The 16,642-nt window shown below is 42.8% G+C and overlaps 1 protein-coding gene across 5 annotated transcripts in view; it reads right to left on the bottom strand.

Annotated features, from left to right (window-relative positions):
- SCAF11 (SR-related CTD-associated factor 11) overlaps window positions 1-14,513 on the bottom strand; it is a 37,514-nt gene extending 23,001 nt beyond the window's left edge. The window contains exons 1-5 of one of the 5 annotated variants that reach the window (XM_015409807.1): window positions 14,447-14,513; window positions 5,784-5,868; window positions 4,325-4,488; window positions 3,180-3,257; window positions 151-242 (exon numbers count right to left, since the gene is read on the bottom strand). In XM_015409807.1, the coding sequence (XP_015265293.1) occupies window positions 151-242; window positions 3,180-3,257; window positions 4,325-4,488; window positions 5,784-5,853 (404 nt within the window). In that variant the 5' untranslated portion in view covers window positions 5,854-5,868; window positions 14,447-14,513. Of the gene's footprint in view, window positions 1-150; window positions 243-3,179; window positions 3,258-4,324; window positions 4,489-5,783; window positions 5,869-14,076; window positions 14,346-14,446 lie in introns of those variants that run through there. The other 4 variants (XM_015409810.1, XM_015409809.1, XM_015409808.1 and 1 more) reach the window with 4 other exon arrangements.
- Between the last annotated feature and the right edge of the window lie 2,129 nt (window positions 14,514-16,642).

Genomic DNA, 16,642 nt, shown 5'->3' on the forward strand with positions numbered 1-16,642 from the left:
ATCAAGACAATAGTTTGGGATGACAAGTTAGCAAAGCAGTATATTTTGAGCTTCAAAATTATGTAGAAAAGTAGACTAGAATTTTTTAATGCATTTCAAATCTGAAAAAGACTTTGTAAACAAACACACTTTACATCATGCACAGCTAACCTTGTGAAGTTTTTCATATTCATAGGGCAATATTTGCCCTCACTGCAGATAAGTAGATCATCTTTTTTGCTTACTTGTTGCTTTATCTGAACCTGCAAGGAATGTTAATATTATAATTAGTCCAACAGTTAAAACCTAAATAATTTGCTCCAACATTTATGATCTAGAAATACATTTATGTTACTGAAGCTACAAGATTATTCACTTGCATAACATATGTTTTACAAATATTAATGCAGATACTTAGCATTACTGCATTTGTTTCCAAAGAAATTTTGTATTAAACTGACAGCATGTTCTCATTCTAGGAGACCAGGCAAAACAGATACAGATCCAAAAGGTTTGTTCAACAGGATACCTTACATAAAGCTACCAGCAAAACATGAACAAGCCCCTCTTGTCTTGGTGATTCATGATAAGGTCTCCAACCAAAACTTTCTGCTGCAATTCACACCAACTGAATTATAAAAGCACTATATAGCGATTATGAAACACTAAAATTATTTATTATCGAAATTTCTCTTTATATGTTCCTAGCTCAGCATTACAAAAAAGTGCTTAAGATAAATATGAACCTTCTAAAAAGAGAGAAAGATCTCAGTGCAATCACCCTTTGCATCCTTCTGACCTTGTGCACTGCTTTGCAGAAGGGAATTTCTTGCTGATGACACCCTCCCTTCTCTCCCCCTTGAATCTGCACACCTCCTGCAATCAGAATGTGCTGAGCTGGTGGGACTGCTGCTGGAATCTAACTGCATACATGAAGGAACAATTGCAGCAGGCTCTAAGTGTTTAATTATTGTTATAACATGGTCTTGGAAACTGTGTTACAGCATCAGTACAGAATTTACATAATTACATTTTCTTAATTCTTATGTTTCGTCATCATTGCTAGTCCTGACATTTATACTATTTAAGATTTCATTACTGAATTAATAGAGTTTACACATATTTTGGCTTAGCTTATTCATCTATATTTTTTGCTGACACCGATTTCTTCCTAAATTCTAGTCCTCTTGCTAACATGAGGGAGGGGCGGGTCAGCTCTCATTTTGTGGTAAGTTTTTAAAGCAACAACCTGTGCCACTAGTCTGTAGGCCTGGCATGAAGCAAGATAAGTGACCCACCCCCTCACATAGGACTCTGGTAGCAGCAGCACAAAAAAAGAACTGAACCCTTCCCCTGCTTTCAATAACCAATGGAGAATTCAGTGGACAGCTGATTTTGTCAACTAAACTGATTCACTGGATGTTGTCATCTGGCAAAAAAAACTGTCACTTAAAGACTGAAGGATACAAGTTTTAACTGAAAACATTAATATTTGATTTTATATAAGCATTTACAGACAAATTCATTTTTGAAAACTGATATTAGATAACTCAGGCACTCTTAATATTTTAAAATAGGAAAAATGCTGCATTCTTATTTCTTCCCTAAAAAGTTCTCAAGTGACAGATGCTAAAGGGCATAATCTTGCTTTTATCATGCAAAACTTTACATTGACAATCAGATATCCTGCACCATTCTCAGTTACATTATCTAACACAAGTGCACAAGTGCAGCAAATACATTGATCTGCATTGCATTTACTAAAAAAGCATGTTTTAAAGCTGACTGTGTACTTTTTTCCAAACTTTGGGTTCTTGTTTCAGTTTAAAAACATATATAAAATTAAGACAAGCAAACAATTACATAATTAAATTAAGAGATTCATAAGCATACCATGTATGAAGAATAGCAGGACAGGCACATATACTCCCACCCACCTGTCCAAATCCCACTGCCTCAACACTAAACACACCTTCATTTCTAACAAGTCAAGAAAGACATAATATTCATTACCCAAACCAAAAATATACCCCAAAAACACCTTATCTGTATTTTTTGGGTATATTTCAGCTTCCCAAATGTATCTGAGATTTTTTGGGAGAACTGGGGGGAAAACCCCCCCCAAAAATCCTGGATGTATTTGGGAATTACTAACAAGACCAGGCTGCCCAGCAGAACCCCAGCAGAGACTACGGTGAGAGTTCTCCATACAGGATCAGCTCCTGGGCGGGCTCTGTTGGGCAGTCTGGTCTAAACTGGACTGGCTGCAGAGCAACAGTAGATCCTGCAGGGAGAACTCTCACCACAGGATCAGCTCCTGGGCGGGCTCTGTTGGGCAGGCTGGTCGAAACTGGGACACTCAGCAGAGCCTGCAAGGAGAGTTCTCCAAGCAGGACCAGCTCCTAAGCTGTTGGGCAGTCCGGTCTAAACCAGGCTGTCCAGCAGAGCCTGCAATGAGAGTTCTCCATGCACTGGCTCCTGGACGGGCTCAGTTGGGCAGCCCAGTAAACCAGGCTGCCCAGCAGAGCTTGAGGGGAGAACTCTCCCCACAGGATTGGCTGCTTGGTGGGCTCTGTTAGGCATTCCAGTTTAAAGGAACTGCACAAAAGAGCCCCAACTGAACTGCCTCTCAGTTGTTTTTAGTGGCTTTACCAGTATTGGGATGTGGGTTTTCTCATGAATCCTGAAATTTTTTAGGGTCCAATAGACCCAAACCGAAAAATGCCGAGGAAAAAAATTGCACACCCCTTTTATTCAGTGTAACCACAGCAACAGTCCTCTGCAGTTTGGATGGTTATTCTACAGCTTTCTTTAGTTAACTTGAGAGTATATTCTATGATGAAGCTCAATTTACTCCACCAACAGTAATGTTGTTTGTGAAAATACATAAAATCCATATTAACCAAGAATCTGATTGAAAGAAAAACATCTGCATGAAAATTACTGGAGATAAATAATACTCAAGGCAGGCAATAAACTGTTATCTGTTAGCATATGTCAAAAAAAATTCCAGAAGAGGCAAGAGGAAGACACACTCACCATTAAACCCTAACACAATAAATGCACATTTATCCAAATCTTTCAGAAAGCAAATGCTAGTTATGAGTACTGACCATCAAGCTCTGTAAGCAGCAATTAAATTAATAAATTAAGCAGTTTAATTTAATTTAAAGTAAATTAAGCTTGAACATGGAACTTACCTTTATACAGTCTTCTACCACATTTAGTTTATATACTGCTTCAAACTGTTTGCGGTCAACTGGACACGAAGCTCTGGTCTGAAAGATTCACAGCTCTTACTATTTAGAATATTAAAAGTAATTTTTCTAAAAGTTATCAAACAAGCATGTTGACTGTCCATTATATGGATCAGACTCAGCACCATGATTCAAACTCAAGTGCATGCATTCTTTTGTTGTCTTCAATTAAATCAACTTGCAAACACTGAACAGTTTAATATCATTTAAAACATTAGCTGATTAACCTATAAGTGCAAATTCTAATCCATAGAGCTGCAAGTGAATGATGCAGGGTTTTTTTTAAAAAAGCTATTTTGGTTTTGGTGTGAAAAAGAAGAAGAGGATTGGATTTATACCCCGCCCTTCACTACCCAAAGGTGTCTCAGAGCAGCTTACAAACTCATTTTCCTTCCCCTCCCCCACAACAGACACCCTGTGAGGTAGGTGGGGCTGAGAGCTCTGTCAGAAACAGCTCTTTTTCAAGAACAGCTCTTATAAGAACTATGGCTTGCCCAAGGTCATCCAGCCAGGTGCAAGTGGAGGAGTGGAGGATCAAACCCAGTTCTCCCAGATTAGAGTCCGTGCACTTAACCACTACACCAAACTGGCTCTCAAAAGAAAATTACTAGTAATAAACAGTAGCTATTTTTCAAATTACTTAAACATTCAATAAAAGACTGCTGGGTTATGGTTTTGTTGATTTTTAAATAAATATGCATGTTACCAAATTAAACCAAATTATCACAGCAAGAACCAATATATGTGGACGTTCTTGCATCTACTTGGTCTCTTCCTCTGGGAAACACAGGTTACCGAATTGCTGGGTCCAGTGCCTCATACACAGCTACTCCTTTAAAATGGCACACACACACCCCAACCAGTATACTTCTTCTACAAGTCTCTTCAGTTTTAAACACAGTTTGCTATATAGCAAAAAGGCATCGCATTTAAGAAACAAAAGCCCAAAGTCCCTTTTGGAACCGTTCTTTGGATTATTGTCTAGTCCACCAACGGGCGGAAAATAAACCACTGTATAACTCTACTTACTCAGAGGAATTTTTAAAAATTACAGAACCTGAAGTTGACCAGCAACTACCTAGACTTACCTCAGCCCATTTGAGGATACACGTCACACAGAATATGTGACTGCAGTTTTCAGGAAAACCAACTTCCTGCTCTGCCAGACAATTTAGACAGATGGGGCATCTGTCAGCTTCTTCAGAAAAAATGCTAGAACAACAGGAACGGTTTTCTTCATTGTCTTCACCTGCTATGAGATGCAGAAGATATCAGTGGACAAAATACATCAAGTTCAGTGTTCCCTCTAAGCTGAGTTAGTGTGAGCTAGCTCACAGTTTTTTAGCCTCCGGCTCACATTTTGGTCTCAGCTCAGGAAGGATGGCTCCAGAGCAAACTGATTTATGCAGCAGCAAAATCGCTCGCTCACAACTTTAACGCCAGTAGCTCACAAAGTAGAATTTTTGCTCACCAGACTCCACAGCTTAGAGGGAACATTGATCAAGTTTTTGTATTATTTTGTTCAAATACATAAATCTAAAAGAAAAGTCAATCCTGAGCACTTTGTAAGTAGAACAGTTAAATCAGAACCTTAAAAAATAAAATTTAGTGTCTGTGGCTCAGATTACAATCCTATTATACCCACTGGCTAGAATCCACCAAAGGATTGCTTCTGCCTTCCTATAGCAGCCCCAAACGCCCCTGACATTCTGTTTTTAAACTGCACAGGAGGTATGGGAAGAGAAAGTTTTATACTCCATGGGTATAAATTTTTCAATCATGGAAACACTTGGGTGGCTCCAAGCCATTAAGTACCCCACAAAACCACCAACAGGAATACAAGAGCTTAACTGCAAAGTACTTCTGTCTTAACCGGGCTGTTGAACATAGAAATTGTCATACTCTGACTATCCACCCAAAACAACGTCCTGACCGGCAGGCACTCCAATGTTCCTGGGAAGTTCACGGACAAGCAAATATATAATAGCAAGTATTGGATAGTTTCAGCATCAGTGAGATGTGAATATTAAATCTACTCAATTTCTGACCTATTCTTGAAGTGGCCACCAAACATACCTTCGACGAGGTTATCAAACACTTTTTACAAGCTATTATAATGTGGTAATCACAATACCCAAATCAATTAATTATATAAATTATTGATCTATGTCAATTTTTAAGAAATACTAATTAATAAAGTACAATGTTACTTCCAAAGACCACTATTAATATCTCGTAAGTCAACAGACCCTTTGTAGGTGACTGTAAAAAAGCTTTCTGATCCTATGATGTGTACTAGCTCTAGCTAGCTACTGCCAGAGGAAATTAGAAGTACACTTCATCCTGCACTGAGCTTGTTTGCAGGGGAGGGAGGGCTAAAAACAAATAAATAAATAAGTTTCCCAGAACAGAACATATTCAATTCCACAGGGTTGGATCTAGAAATCAGGGTGGGAGAGAGCTTAAATTAAATGAAATATTACACAGCATCAGACATTATGTGGTTTCATTATATTATGACACATCTATGAGAATATCCATCCATACATAAGCTACCTTCTGTGTCTTCATGATTTTCATCTTCATTATTTTGTATACATTGCTTTTTATTCTTCATTTCTGCTTAATAAATCTGAAAAATATTGCCAACAGTAATTACATTCCTCCTAATAAGTTAGAGAGCTTAACATCACATACTAAACTCTGCAATAGATACCCAAGGCTGGATTATAGCAACAGAAAAAGTGATAATAAAAATACAAGATATTTCCTCATGAATATTTGCATGTATTTAAGATGCAAGATGAGAAGCAGCCCTAAGCAGTGATTACAGTTTGTGTAATCTTTCCTTATATATAATTGAGTAGTGGGGTGGCAGTTTCTGAACATTTCATACGCTCCTAAATCAGTTGGCTCCATGATGTGTCACTCAGAAGCTGTCCCTATCCACTCGCTGCATTGCTTGAGTCCCGCTCACAGTGCGCTCCATCAGCTATTGGCCCATCAGCCGCCACTCAAGAGTACTCGTGTGCCATTGGCCAGGTGCTGGGTCTGTTCCTCTTCCACGCCCACTCCAGCCACTGTTCCCTGTCAGAATACGCTCTCTCTCCTAAGGAAGACACTTCACCTGCTTGGCTCCTCTGTGGGACTAACTTTTCCCTCAGTGGCTGTTGGTAGGCAACCAAGCTTGGTTCTGTCAGTAAAAAGACAAAGGAACGAAACGCTTTGTACGCCTTTGTGAGGAACTCATTGGGGCCAGTCCTGACTAGGGTTGCCAGCTCCACATTGGGAAAGTCCTACTGAATCCTTCCGCCGCCCCCCAACGCTACCCTCCACAGGATCCCCCCCCCAAATCTCCAGTTATTTCCCTACTCAGAGCTGGGAACCCTACTTTCCCCTCAGTGCCCGATGCTAGGCAACCAAGCTTGGTTCTATCAGTAAAAGGCTCTTTCCACACCTATTTTGGCCTTTGGAAGAAAACTCATTGGGGCTAGTCCTGACTAGGGTTGCCAGCTCCAGGTAAGGAGATTCGGCGTCTAAGAACGCCAATCTAAGGAAGCCAGAGTCTGTAGAGGGGAGAGGCCTCAGCTGAACAAAACACTATAAAGGCCACTGTACAAAGCAGTTAATTTTCTCCATGGGGAGAGAGAGATCTGTTGTCTGGAATTCAGTTGTGATACTACCTGGTGATCTTCAGGCTCCACCTGGAAGTTGGCTACCACAGGCGTAGCAGTCAGTGCTTTAGAGCAGGGTCTGCTAGACCCAGGTTCTTGCTGTGGAAGCTGACCAGGTGATTTTCGACCAGTCACAGACTTACAGCCTAACCGAGCTCACGGGGCTGTTGTGCAAGTCACAAGGGGGAGAATGATGTAAGCTGCTTTGGTCCCCATTGCAGAGAAAGACTACTTTTCCTCCTGGGAAACCATTGTTGCCAATCTCCATGTGAGGGCTGGAGATCCCTTAGAATTACAACTGCTCTCCAGATGGCACTGATCAGTTCCCCTGGAGAATATGCTGGACATCTGTATCCTTACACCCTGCTGAGATTGGCCTCCCCATGACAGCCAATGTGACGTGGCAGTCAGGGCTTCAGAGCATAGTAGAGGCTGCAAGTGAAGGGAGATGGAAAGCTGAAGAGTGAGGGGGGAATAAAGGTAGGCTGATGATTGGCTGGAAAGGAGATAGGGTTGCCAACTCCAGGTGGGAATGTCCTGGTGATTTGAAGGATGGAGCCTGGAGAAGATAAGGTTTGAGGAGGGGTGGGACCTCAGACAGCTACAATGCCATGGACTCCACTCTCCAAACCAGCCATTCTCTCCTGGGGAACCACTGTTGTCAATCTCCAGGTGAGGGCTGGAAATCACTCAGAATTATGACTGCTCCCCAGGAGGGAGGGGGGAGGAGATGGAAAGCTGTAATCAGAGGGGCAGATAATGACAGGTTGATGCGTGGCTGGGAGATAGGGTTGCCAACGACAGGTTGGAAAATTCCTGCAGATTTGAGGGGTGCAGCCTGGAGAGGGTGAAGTTTGAGGAGGGGTGGGACCTCAGACAGGTACAATGCCGTAGACTCCAGCCTTCAAACCAGCCATTTCCTCCTGGGGAACCACTATTGCTGATCTCCACGTGAGGGCTGGAGATCACTCAGAATTACAACTGATCTCCAGGAGGGAGGGCAGAAGTAAGCAGGGCAGATAATGGTAGGTTGATGATTAGCTGGAAAGAAGAAGGGGTTGCCAACTCCAGGTTGGGAAATTCCTGGGGATTTGAGGGGTGAAGCCTGGAGAGTGTGAGGTTTGAGGAGGGGTTGGACCTCAGACAGGTAGAATGTCATAGACTCCACTCTCTAAACCAGCCATTTCCTCCTGGGTAACAATTGTTGCCAATATCCAGGTGAGGGCTGGAGATCACTCAAAATTACAACTGCTCTTCAGGTAGCAGAGATCAGTTCCTCTGGAGAAAATGGTGGACTCTGTGTCATTATACCCTGCTGAGGTCACCACAGCAAACTGGCACTGAGTACCCAAGGCCAGGGCACTCTCCCAGAGCCTCTTTCTAGAGCCAGTTGTATTTATTTCCACAATGGGTCTTATTCCTAGTTATATACCTATCTCTCAACATTATTTGCAACTTAAAATTCTTTGGGAACCTGTATACCCATGGTCCCCAGCGTGGTACCCGTGAGCACCATCACACCTTCCAACACCTTTTCTGGTGCTCACCAAATATTTATAGGAAGCGGGTGGGGCCACATAGGCGTTTTGCCCAGCAAAGCTTCTAATTGGCTGTGCAGATTTTTTAAATGTTGCTTTGGCTGCAGCTGCTTCCACCTCCTGCAGCAGCCATTTTGTAGCAGTCATTTTGTTGCTGCGCTTGCCATGCTATGTTAAAATTCCAAATGTGCCTGCAGGATCAAAAAGGTTAGGGACAGTTTTACAAAGCATAGAACCATAGCACTGAACCAACCGACATTCCCCTAAATGTATTCATAAGTGCAACAAACTCACCATAGCTTATATTTGGCTAGTTTAAAGAATGTTCCTATTAAGTTTCATTTTTGTGGAATAGTCCTACAAATTGTAATACAAAGGTAGTCATACATAGAGTCAACCTGAATGACTGGGTAAAGTGAAAGGAGTACAGCAGCAAAGAGCCATTCTGTTGAACCACTGGATACAGAAAACATTTAGCCTGAAATTTTTCACAGCACAGCAGCCAAAACCAATTCATCTCAAGAGAAAATATGTATTGTCAAGTTTCACTATACTAATGATTCCTGCTAAAGCAGGGATTATCAAACTTTTAAACTTGGGGACTTTTCTAACTCTGCCTTTCCAAACCCTGCTCCCAAAGATGTGATTTCCAAGTGTAGGAATTCCTGTACTCACAACAAAATAGTAATGTCAGTAAACAGCATGTCAGCAAGCTGCCATTGTATGCTGTACATTGTTCTACATGTTCCCTTATGCTCTGGTCATTCCCCCCCACCTGTTTCTTCCGTAGTAGGTGTTTACTGTCTTGGCTTGCTACACTGCGAAACTGCTCAAGGTCACACAGCTGGAGGGGAGAAGGAGTTATGGCATCGCTTGGCTTATCATGTAATTGAAGCCTGAGAAATAGACTTGTGTTGATATTATAGAACCGTTGGGTTCCCAAGGAATTGGGCGCTCGTTTTATCCACCTTCCCGCCAGCGGGAATTGGGCTCATTGGCTCTACCCTGGTTCAAGTTCCTTTATTATGTTTCCCTATGAGATTTGTAGTCATTACTAACAACGCTTGTGTTCCTGATCTAACCATAGCTTTGCAATAAATTCTACTTTGTTCATCAACCGTAGATTTATTTGAATGCATGGGGAATCGGACACAGCACCACCTTCCTCTCACCTCTTCACACATGCTTTCTGGACAAGCAGCAGAGAGTATGCAACTGCTTTAGACACTGAACTAGGAATCTACTGAGAAGCACTTTCCTCCAGATGCTGTTTGCAGAATTCCTACTTAATTTTCATTTGGGATGTGATGGCGTTGAATTTTTAAAAATCCTACTGTGTGCATGCAACTTGTTGAGTATGCCTGGAATGGCTTTTCAGATTCCAGCCAATAGGTGAAATGCGAGAGGCTATTTGCCAACACAGGTATGCATACATATATTTTAATGACTGTCCAGAGTCTCTCCCAACTTGCTAAAATTTATGCCTGCAAGGCAAATGTTTTATATACAAATATAGAAATAACAGTTTACTCCAATAAAAAAGTATAGCTTACAGGTAAAGGAAGAAATGCCAACCTCTGGAAAACCACAAACTCAAACTTATCCTCACTCTAGAATTTAAAAAATAATCTAAAAGAGAGATTGAAGAGGAATTACACATTACCAGGGAACACACAGCATTCCAAATTGTGTTTCCCTATGTATTGCTCCTTCTTGTGTCTCTCTCATATCCCCTCTTGGATGCACACCTTAATGTGGTGAATTGTGTGTGTCAGTGAAGCTGAGCGCAATACTGTAGGGAGTTTCAGCTCTGTCAAGAGGCTAAACTACTAGCAGTGAACTACTACTATGGAATGGTCACAGCTGAGACACCAGACTGAGATGCATCCACCCCTTCAGTCCACATCAGCAGAAGAGAATGAACAGTTCCAATGGTGATAGGGGTTGGAGGAATCCTTGAAGGGTAGCTACTGGGCAGCAGCAGTAGTGAAAGGTGACACTGGTGGAGGATCTATCATAGGCAACAGCAGTGCTACTTCAGCTAACCCTGGTTAGTACTGCATAGAAGAAGGCAATGGTAAACCACTTCTTATCATCTCTTATCTTGGAAACCCTATGAACTTATACTTTGGACAAGAGACTACTGGTAGGACGGAATATGGAGAGACAGAATGGTTCCCAAATGACAAAGTCGTCAGACACTCATGTATTTAATCTCCTTATCTGTTGAATCTATATGCAGAACATATCATAAAGAAAGCAGGATTAGATTAAGATAAAGTGAAAATTGATGGAAGGAACATTAACAATTTGACATATGCAGATGACACTATATTACTGGCAGAAAATAGGGAAAACTTGAAACGAGTCCTGATGAAGCCTAAAGCAGAAAGTGCCAAAGCAGGACTACAGCTGAATATCAAGAAAACAAAAGTAATGATACTGAAGAATAATGCAACTTTAAACCTGACAATAAAGAAATTGAAATTGTTCAAGATTTTCTATTCCTTGACTCTATCATCAGCTAAAAGAGAGACGACAATCAAGAAATCAGGAGACTGGGAAGGGCAGAAGATTGGGAAGGAGCTAGAAAACATCCTTAGGTGTAAGGCTGTGTCACCAGCAACCAAGATCAAGACAATTCATACTATGGTATCCTCCATTACTATGGATGTGAAAGTTGACAAATGCTGACAGGAAGAATTCATGTGAAATGTGGTGTTGGAGGAGAGCTTTATGGATACCATGGACTGCCAAAAAGACAAATAAGTGGATTCTAGATTAGATCATGCCTGAAATTTCACTAGAAGCTAAAATTACCAATCTGAAGTTATCATACTTTGGTCACATTATGAGAAGACAAGACTTACAAGAAAATATAACAATGCTAGGAAAAGTTGAAGGTAATAGAAGAGGAAGACCCAACATGAATTCGAATCAAGGAAGCCACAGCCCTCAGTTTGCAAGACCTGAGCAAGGCTGAAAACGATAGGGTGTTTTGGAGGTAATTAATTCACAGGATTGCCATAGGTTGGAAGTTTGCACAACACTTAAAGCAGTAAGGGGACATTTGTGGGAAGAATCAGTGAATGGTAAGGGGGAAGGCTGCTTAACTTCCCCTACCTATTAATTCTCCACTGTAAAGGTCAAGTATTTGTTTCTTTCCCCTTTCCCAGCTAGGGTTCCAAACAGAAATCAAGGCCAGCTAGAGGCAAACATCCTGGCTGGGGATCACTTCAAAAAGAATAGGGTGGCACACCCCTGCACAGCTACTCACCCCACCCCCCTCTGCATTATCTCAGCAAATGTGGGGAAACAGCATTCATTACCAAGACATGAAAGACAACTGTGCCACACGTGCTATCAGCCTGAAAATAACAACCCTTCCAACACCTTGAAAAAACCCTGATCTCCATTTCTGCTCATTCTAACTTTCAGCCACTGAGAAAATCTTCTACATTACTTTAAAAATACAACCCTGAATTATATATTTTTCTGGGCCTGATTCCCTAAACAATGATTGTAGCTAAAGTGTGTATTGTGAGGGAAAATCGGTTTCGCTTTTATCGTTGTTTCCAGCAACTGTTTTCAGCCAATGATTTTGCAGTCAACTATACCGTGAGAAGCACTCAAAGACCTTCCTGCTCTATTCTATCCACACACAGAAAAGAGTTTGATTAACTGAAGCATGCCATTGTTAAATTTAGTTATTTACATCATTGATACCCCTCCTTTCTCCCCAATGGGGACTCAAAGCAGCATACATTCTCTTCTCCCTCATTTTATCCTCACAGCAGGTAGGTTAGACTGAATGTGCAACTGGCCCAAGGTCACCAACAAAGCTTCCATGACGGAGTGAGGACCTGAACCTGGATTTCCCAGATCTTAGTCTGACACTCTAAGCAGTATACAACACCGGCTGTTATATATCTGTAACATGATTCTAGTGCAGCAAGAAAAGTTAATGTGGAGAAATTAAAGATTTTTCTCATATGTTAATGCTAGACCGGTCTCTGTCAGTAATAGATACTTTATGGCTTCCACACGTAAAGCCACTCATAACAGGATGTCAGACACACAAAATAGAAACAGTAATCTGAGAGTCAGAAAACATTATTTAAAAAACCTAGTAAGCAAGCAAACGTGTAACAGCAAGCTACATCCTGACAACAAAAACTGATTCACAACAGTTTGAAGTTGAAAGTGAAGAGGAGTTAAGGTGCTTTGATGCGCTTCAAACAACTCATGACGCCTTGCTCACAGAAAACAAAAACCTATGGGAATAAAAATCCATCCTGGTTGCATCCATAAATGAACAAGGGAAGGCCACCACTACAACAACATACCTAGTGCACTCACCACATAAGAAACAAGGAATCTTAAAATATTAGAAAATAATGACCAGCTATAACAAACTGTAAACAATGCCAGGGAACTTGTTTCCAAGTTCTGACTGCTTCAGAACACTCTTAAAATGCTTGATTCTCACCACAGCCTGCATTTGGGTGAATTGCTGAGAGCCAGTATGTTAATTCTTGTAATTCAGGCAATAGAAAGTGAAAGTTTCCTCCATTAGGCATTTACCATTATAATGCACATTGGACAGCAACCTTTCCACTTGCTTTCCTTATTGTAATAGCCTGTACATTTATTTAAGAACAAACAACACAACTTACAACCCCTTACAGCTTTTTGTTAAAAGCATCTGATATTATTTTCAGCAGCTTTTCCTCCCTCTACATCCCAGCCAATATCTGGTGTTGAACTTACCCTATGGTAGAACAAATTTAAAGTCCAGTGGCACCTTTTGTTCTACTGCTTCAGACCACCTGGATTTACCCTATGGTGAACAGGCATCTGTTCTCTGGAAGAAATGAACTACCAAACCTAATCTAGAGCTTAAACGGCCTGCTAACATTTCTCCTCAGAGACAGATCAAAATGAACAGTCGTGTTTGTCTATAGCAGCAGAAAAAAGCAGGAGACAAGTTGCACTTTAGAGACTAATAAAAGTCTTTAAGGTGCTACCAGACTCTTGCTTAGTCTTCCTCACGTGTCTGTGAAAAGCCAATTTCCAGAGGTCAAGAATATAGTATAAAACCAGGGCCTCCAGCGAGCAGAGATTTGTATGGGAAATCTTTAAGACAAAGGAAAGCTCAGAAGAGAGTCACTATTTCACCCTGGCCGCTTCACTGTCAGCTAATTACTCCTGCATATCAACGTAGCCAGAGAGCCGGGTTGAATCCTGCCCCTTTCCGGAATTGCCTCGGCTGGTAACTTTAGTTACAGATCGCCAAACCCAGAGAAGGAAACTTTCACTGCCGGGCCTCGCAGCTGCGTGACGATCTTGCCGTCGCCCTCATCTTATTTACAGAGACTTCCCGACTTTCAAAGGGTTCTCCCCGCCCCCGACCAAGGGAAAGGCAGCAGCGGGGGTCTAACATAGCCGTCGCCGTCCCCCCCCCCCGCCACCGTGACGAGGAAGCGGACGCGGCGGCAGAGAAGGCGCTCAACGGCTTATCTGCCTCACAAGGCCTGCCCGCTTCCTCCAGGCCTCCGACAACGGCGCCCGCGCCTTCCCTTTGTTCCCCTCCCCCCATCGCATCAGCCACCCTCCTTCATCTCTTACCTAGCGGCACCTTCAGAGCGAACGGCTGGGGCAGATGCTCCGTTATTGCTGCCTCAACATGGAGGCTCTCGGGCCTTCAGCGCCTCCGCGGCGCGCAGGATATGCCCTCCTTGGAAGCCTCGCGCGACGGCGGCAGGACAAGTAGAAGGAAGTAGGCCGCTTTCCCCTCCTCCCCGCGCGCGTCCTGTTCTGTGCCAGCTCCCTGGTCACATGTCCCTTCGCGGGAACGGTAGAGCATAGAGAGAGCGAGAGCGCGCGCGCGCCCCCCCTCCTCCTCCGCAGACAGAAAGGCCGCACGGCGGCGCTGCCCAATCGCCTTTTGCTGCCTAATAGAAGCGTGAGGGGCAGGCGGAGGCGCGGCGTTACTTACCAGAGAGACACAGGAGAGCGTCTCCACAACTACCCAAGGGCATTCCGGGAAGGTCCTCCCGGTTCCCAGCCCGAGAGGAGGAAAAGAAAAGGACGGGGTGTGAGAGTCATGCGCAAGCGCAATGAGAGCCCGCCCTTCCCGTAGGAGTGATGGTTACGGTAGCCCAGGGGCGGGGGCCGCTCTGGAAAGGGGTTCTGGAGTTATGTTAGCAGAATAAAATTTGAGTCCAGTGGCGCTTTTAAGCCCAACAAAGTTTTATTCAAGGTATACGCTTTCATATGCACCTACACTTCCCCAGATACATTGAAATGGAAGTTATCAGTCCATACATATAGGTAGAGGCTGAGCAGTAAATTAACATACAACATAATGAAGATGTTTAACAGATGCAAAGACCAAACAGGAATAACAAGTTTCGTTTATATGGTCACAATTTGTTTGGATTTAATTCTGGGGGGGAAACATAGTGAAGCAAATAAATATATCAGAATTGGAGCTTGATGTGTAAATGTACCCTTGTTGGGTGATAGTCAGATATTGAAAAAACGGTATTTAGCAGAGATAAAAATGGTCCAGCAGAGCCAGAGTAAAATAATTCAGACTCGGAGTCCATGTGTGATTAAAATATAACGTTTTTACTAAATTCTAGCATGGGAAGGGTAATTGGGATGAAAATAACAACAGAGCAGAATCTGCTACATCCTTACTCTACAAAGACAAAACTAGAAGAGAGAGATTATGGCTACTCTTCTTCTTCAGAACACCAAACAAAGACGGGAAGAGAGCCATAAAATGCTAATACACCTTGACACTTTAGTACCAATCAAATTCCTAGATCAGGGAGAAAATTCCCTGGTATTCTACAGCTAAAGAACATTGGTTACAAGAAAAACATGTGACTTCCTGTGAGTAACATAAACAAACATTTAACCCCAGATATACTGAGTGTTTTCAACTTGTAATACCCAACAACCCTTCTTAATCGTGGAATGCTGATAGTAATTAACTGAGACCCTGTTATGCTCCATCCATCTCCTCTCAAGCATCCTTTTCTTTAAGGTGGGGTGATTGGCTCTGCAGTGTTATGTCTCCCCTGTCACCAGACCAAAGAAATACATTCCAATCTACCATTCCAAATTACATCACATTTACTATTAACTGCATTACATTACAAACACAATTCCTATCTACTATTCCAAATAAGAGATACAATAAAATACAATTTATTATTTTATTTATTAAATTTCTACCCCGCCCTCCGGCCGAAGCGGATCAGGGCAGCTTACAAACAATTTAAAACCAACGAACAGTTTAAAACCAGCAAATACAAAATAAAATGCAATTCATACAATTTCAATACATAACAGTTAGGCTAAATAAATAAATAAATACAGGAGCATCTCTCCCTTATTATAATTGAATAGCAACGTTCTATATGAACGTTCTAAATTTGGCCCCTTTAGTGTTAGGCCGGTGGGACTGCCACTTACCATAACTGCCGACCAATAAGAAGGCGAAGCCCGGTCCCGCCCACACCACCACTGCGAGATGTATCGGAGAGTCAGCCGGCGCCATTTTGATTGTTCCTCTCAGACGACGAGGACTACCGACGCAAACGGCCGCTACTTCTGAAGGTCCGTTCCCCTCCCACCACCCCCACACTCCAGCAGAGGCCTCCGGCCGCAGGGCTCATTTTCCCTCTCACCCCCTGTGACGAAATGGCTGCCAGGCCTTAAAACGGATACCAGCCTGGTAGTTCCTTATGTGTGTGTGTGGGGGTACTCCATAGGGAACAATGGAGCTGCCATACCTCCCTGCCTACACTTCCCAGCATCCCTTGGGTGGAAAGAGCGGGAAAAGAGGGACAGAGCCAAGGGGTGGGGCCAGGGAGAGAATGACTGTTTGGCTCCTGAGGAAAAAAGTCAGTCTCAGCCTGGTCTTCAGCGTGGACGGCAGGCTCAAGGAAGAGCGCAGGTGGGACTCCTGTCACCAGAGACTCTGAGGGCAATCCGGGCCACTATTGACCGTGGTGGAGAGCCAGGAGGGTGGCAGTGCTGGTGGCCAGTTCCGTGGAGAAGGGCTGGAGTTTCTCTCCACAACCGGAGAGGAAAACGCAAATCCTGGCCTGAGGCCGCACTCCACTACCGAAGTAGAGAGGGTGTGTGGTAGGGACAGAAGACTTGCATTTTGATCCTG

This window comes from Gekko japonicus, unplaced genomic scaffold (assembly GCF_001447785.1).
Source record: "Gekko japonicus isolate JY-2015 unplaced genomic scaffold, Gekko_japonicus_V1.1 scaffold4, whole genome shotgun sequence".
NCBI classification, from domain to species: domain Eukaryota; kingdom Metazoa; phylum Chordata; class Lepidosauria; order Squamata; family Gekkonidae; genus Gekko; species Gekko japonicus.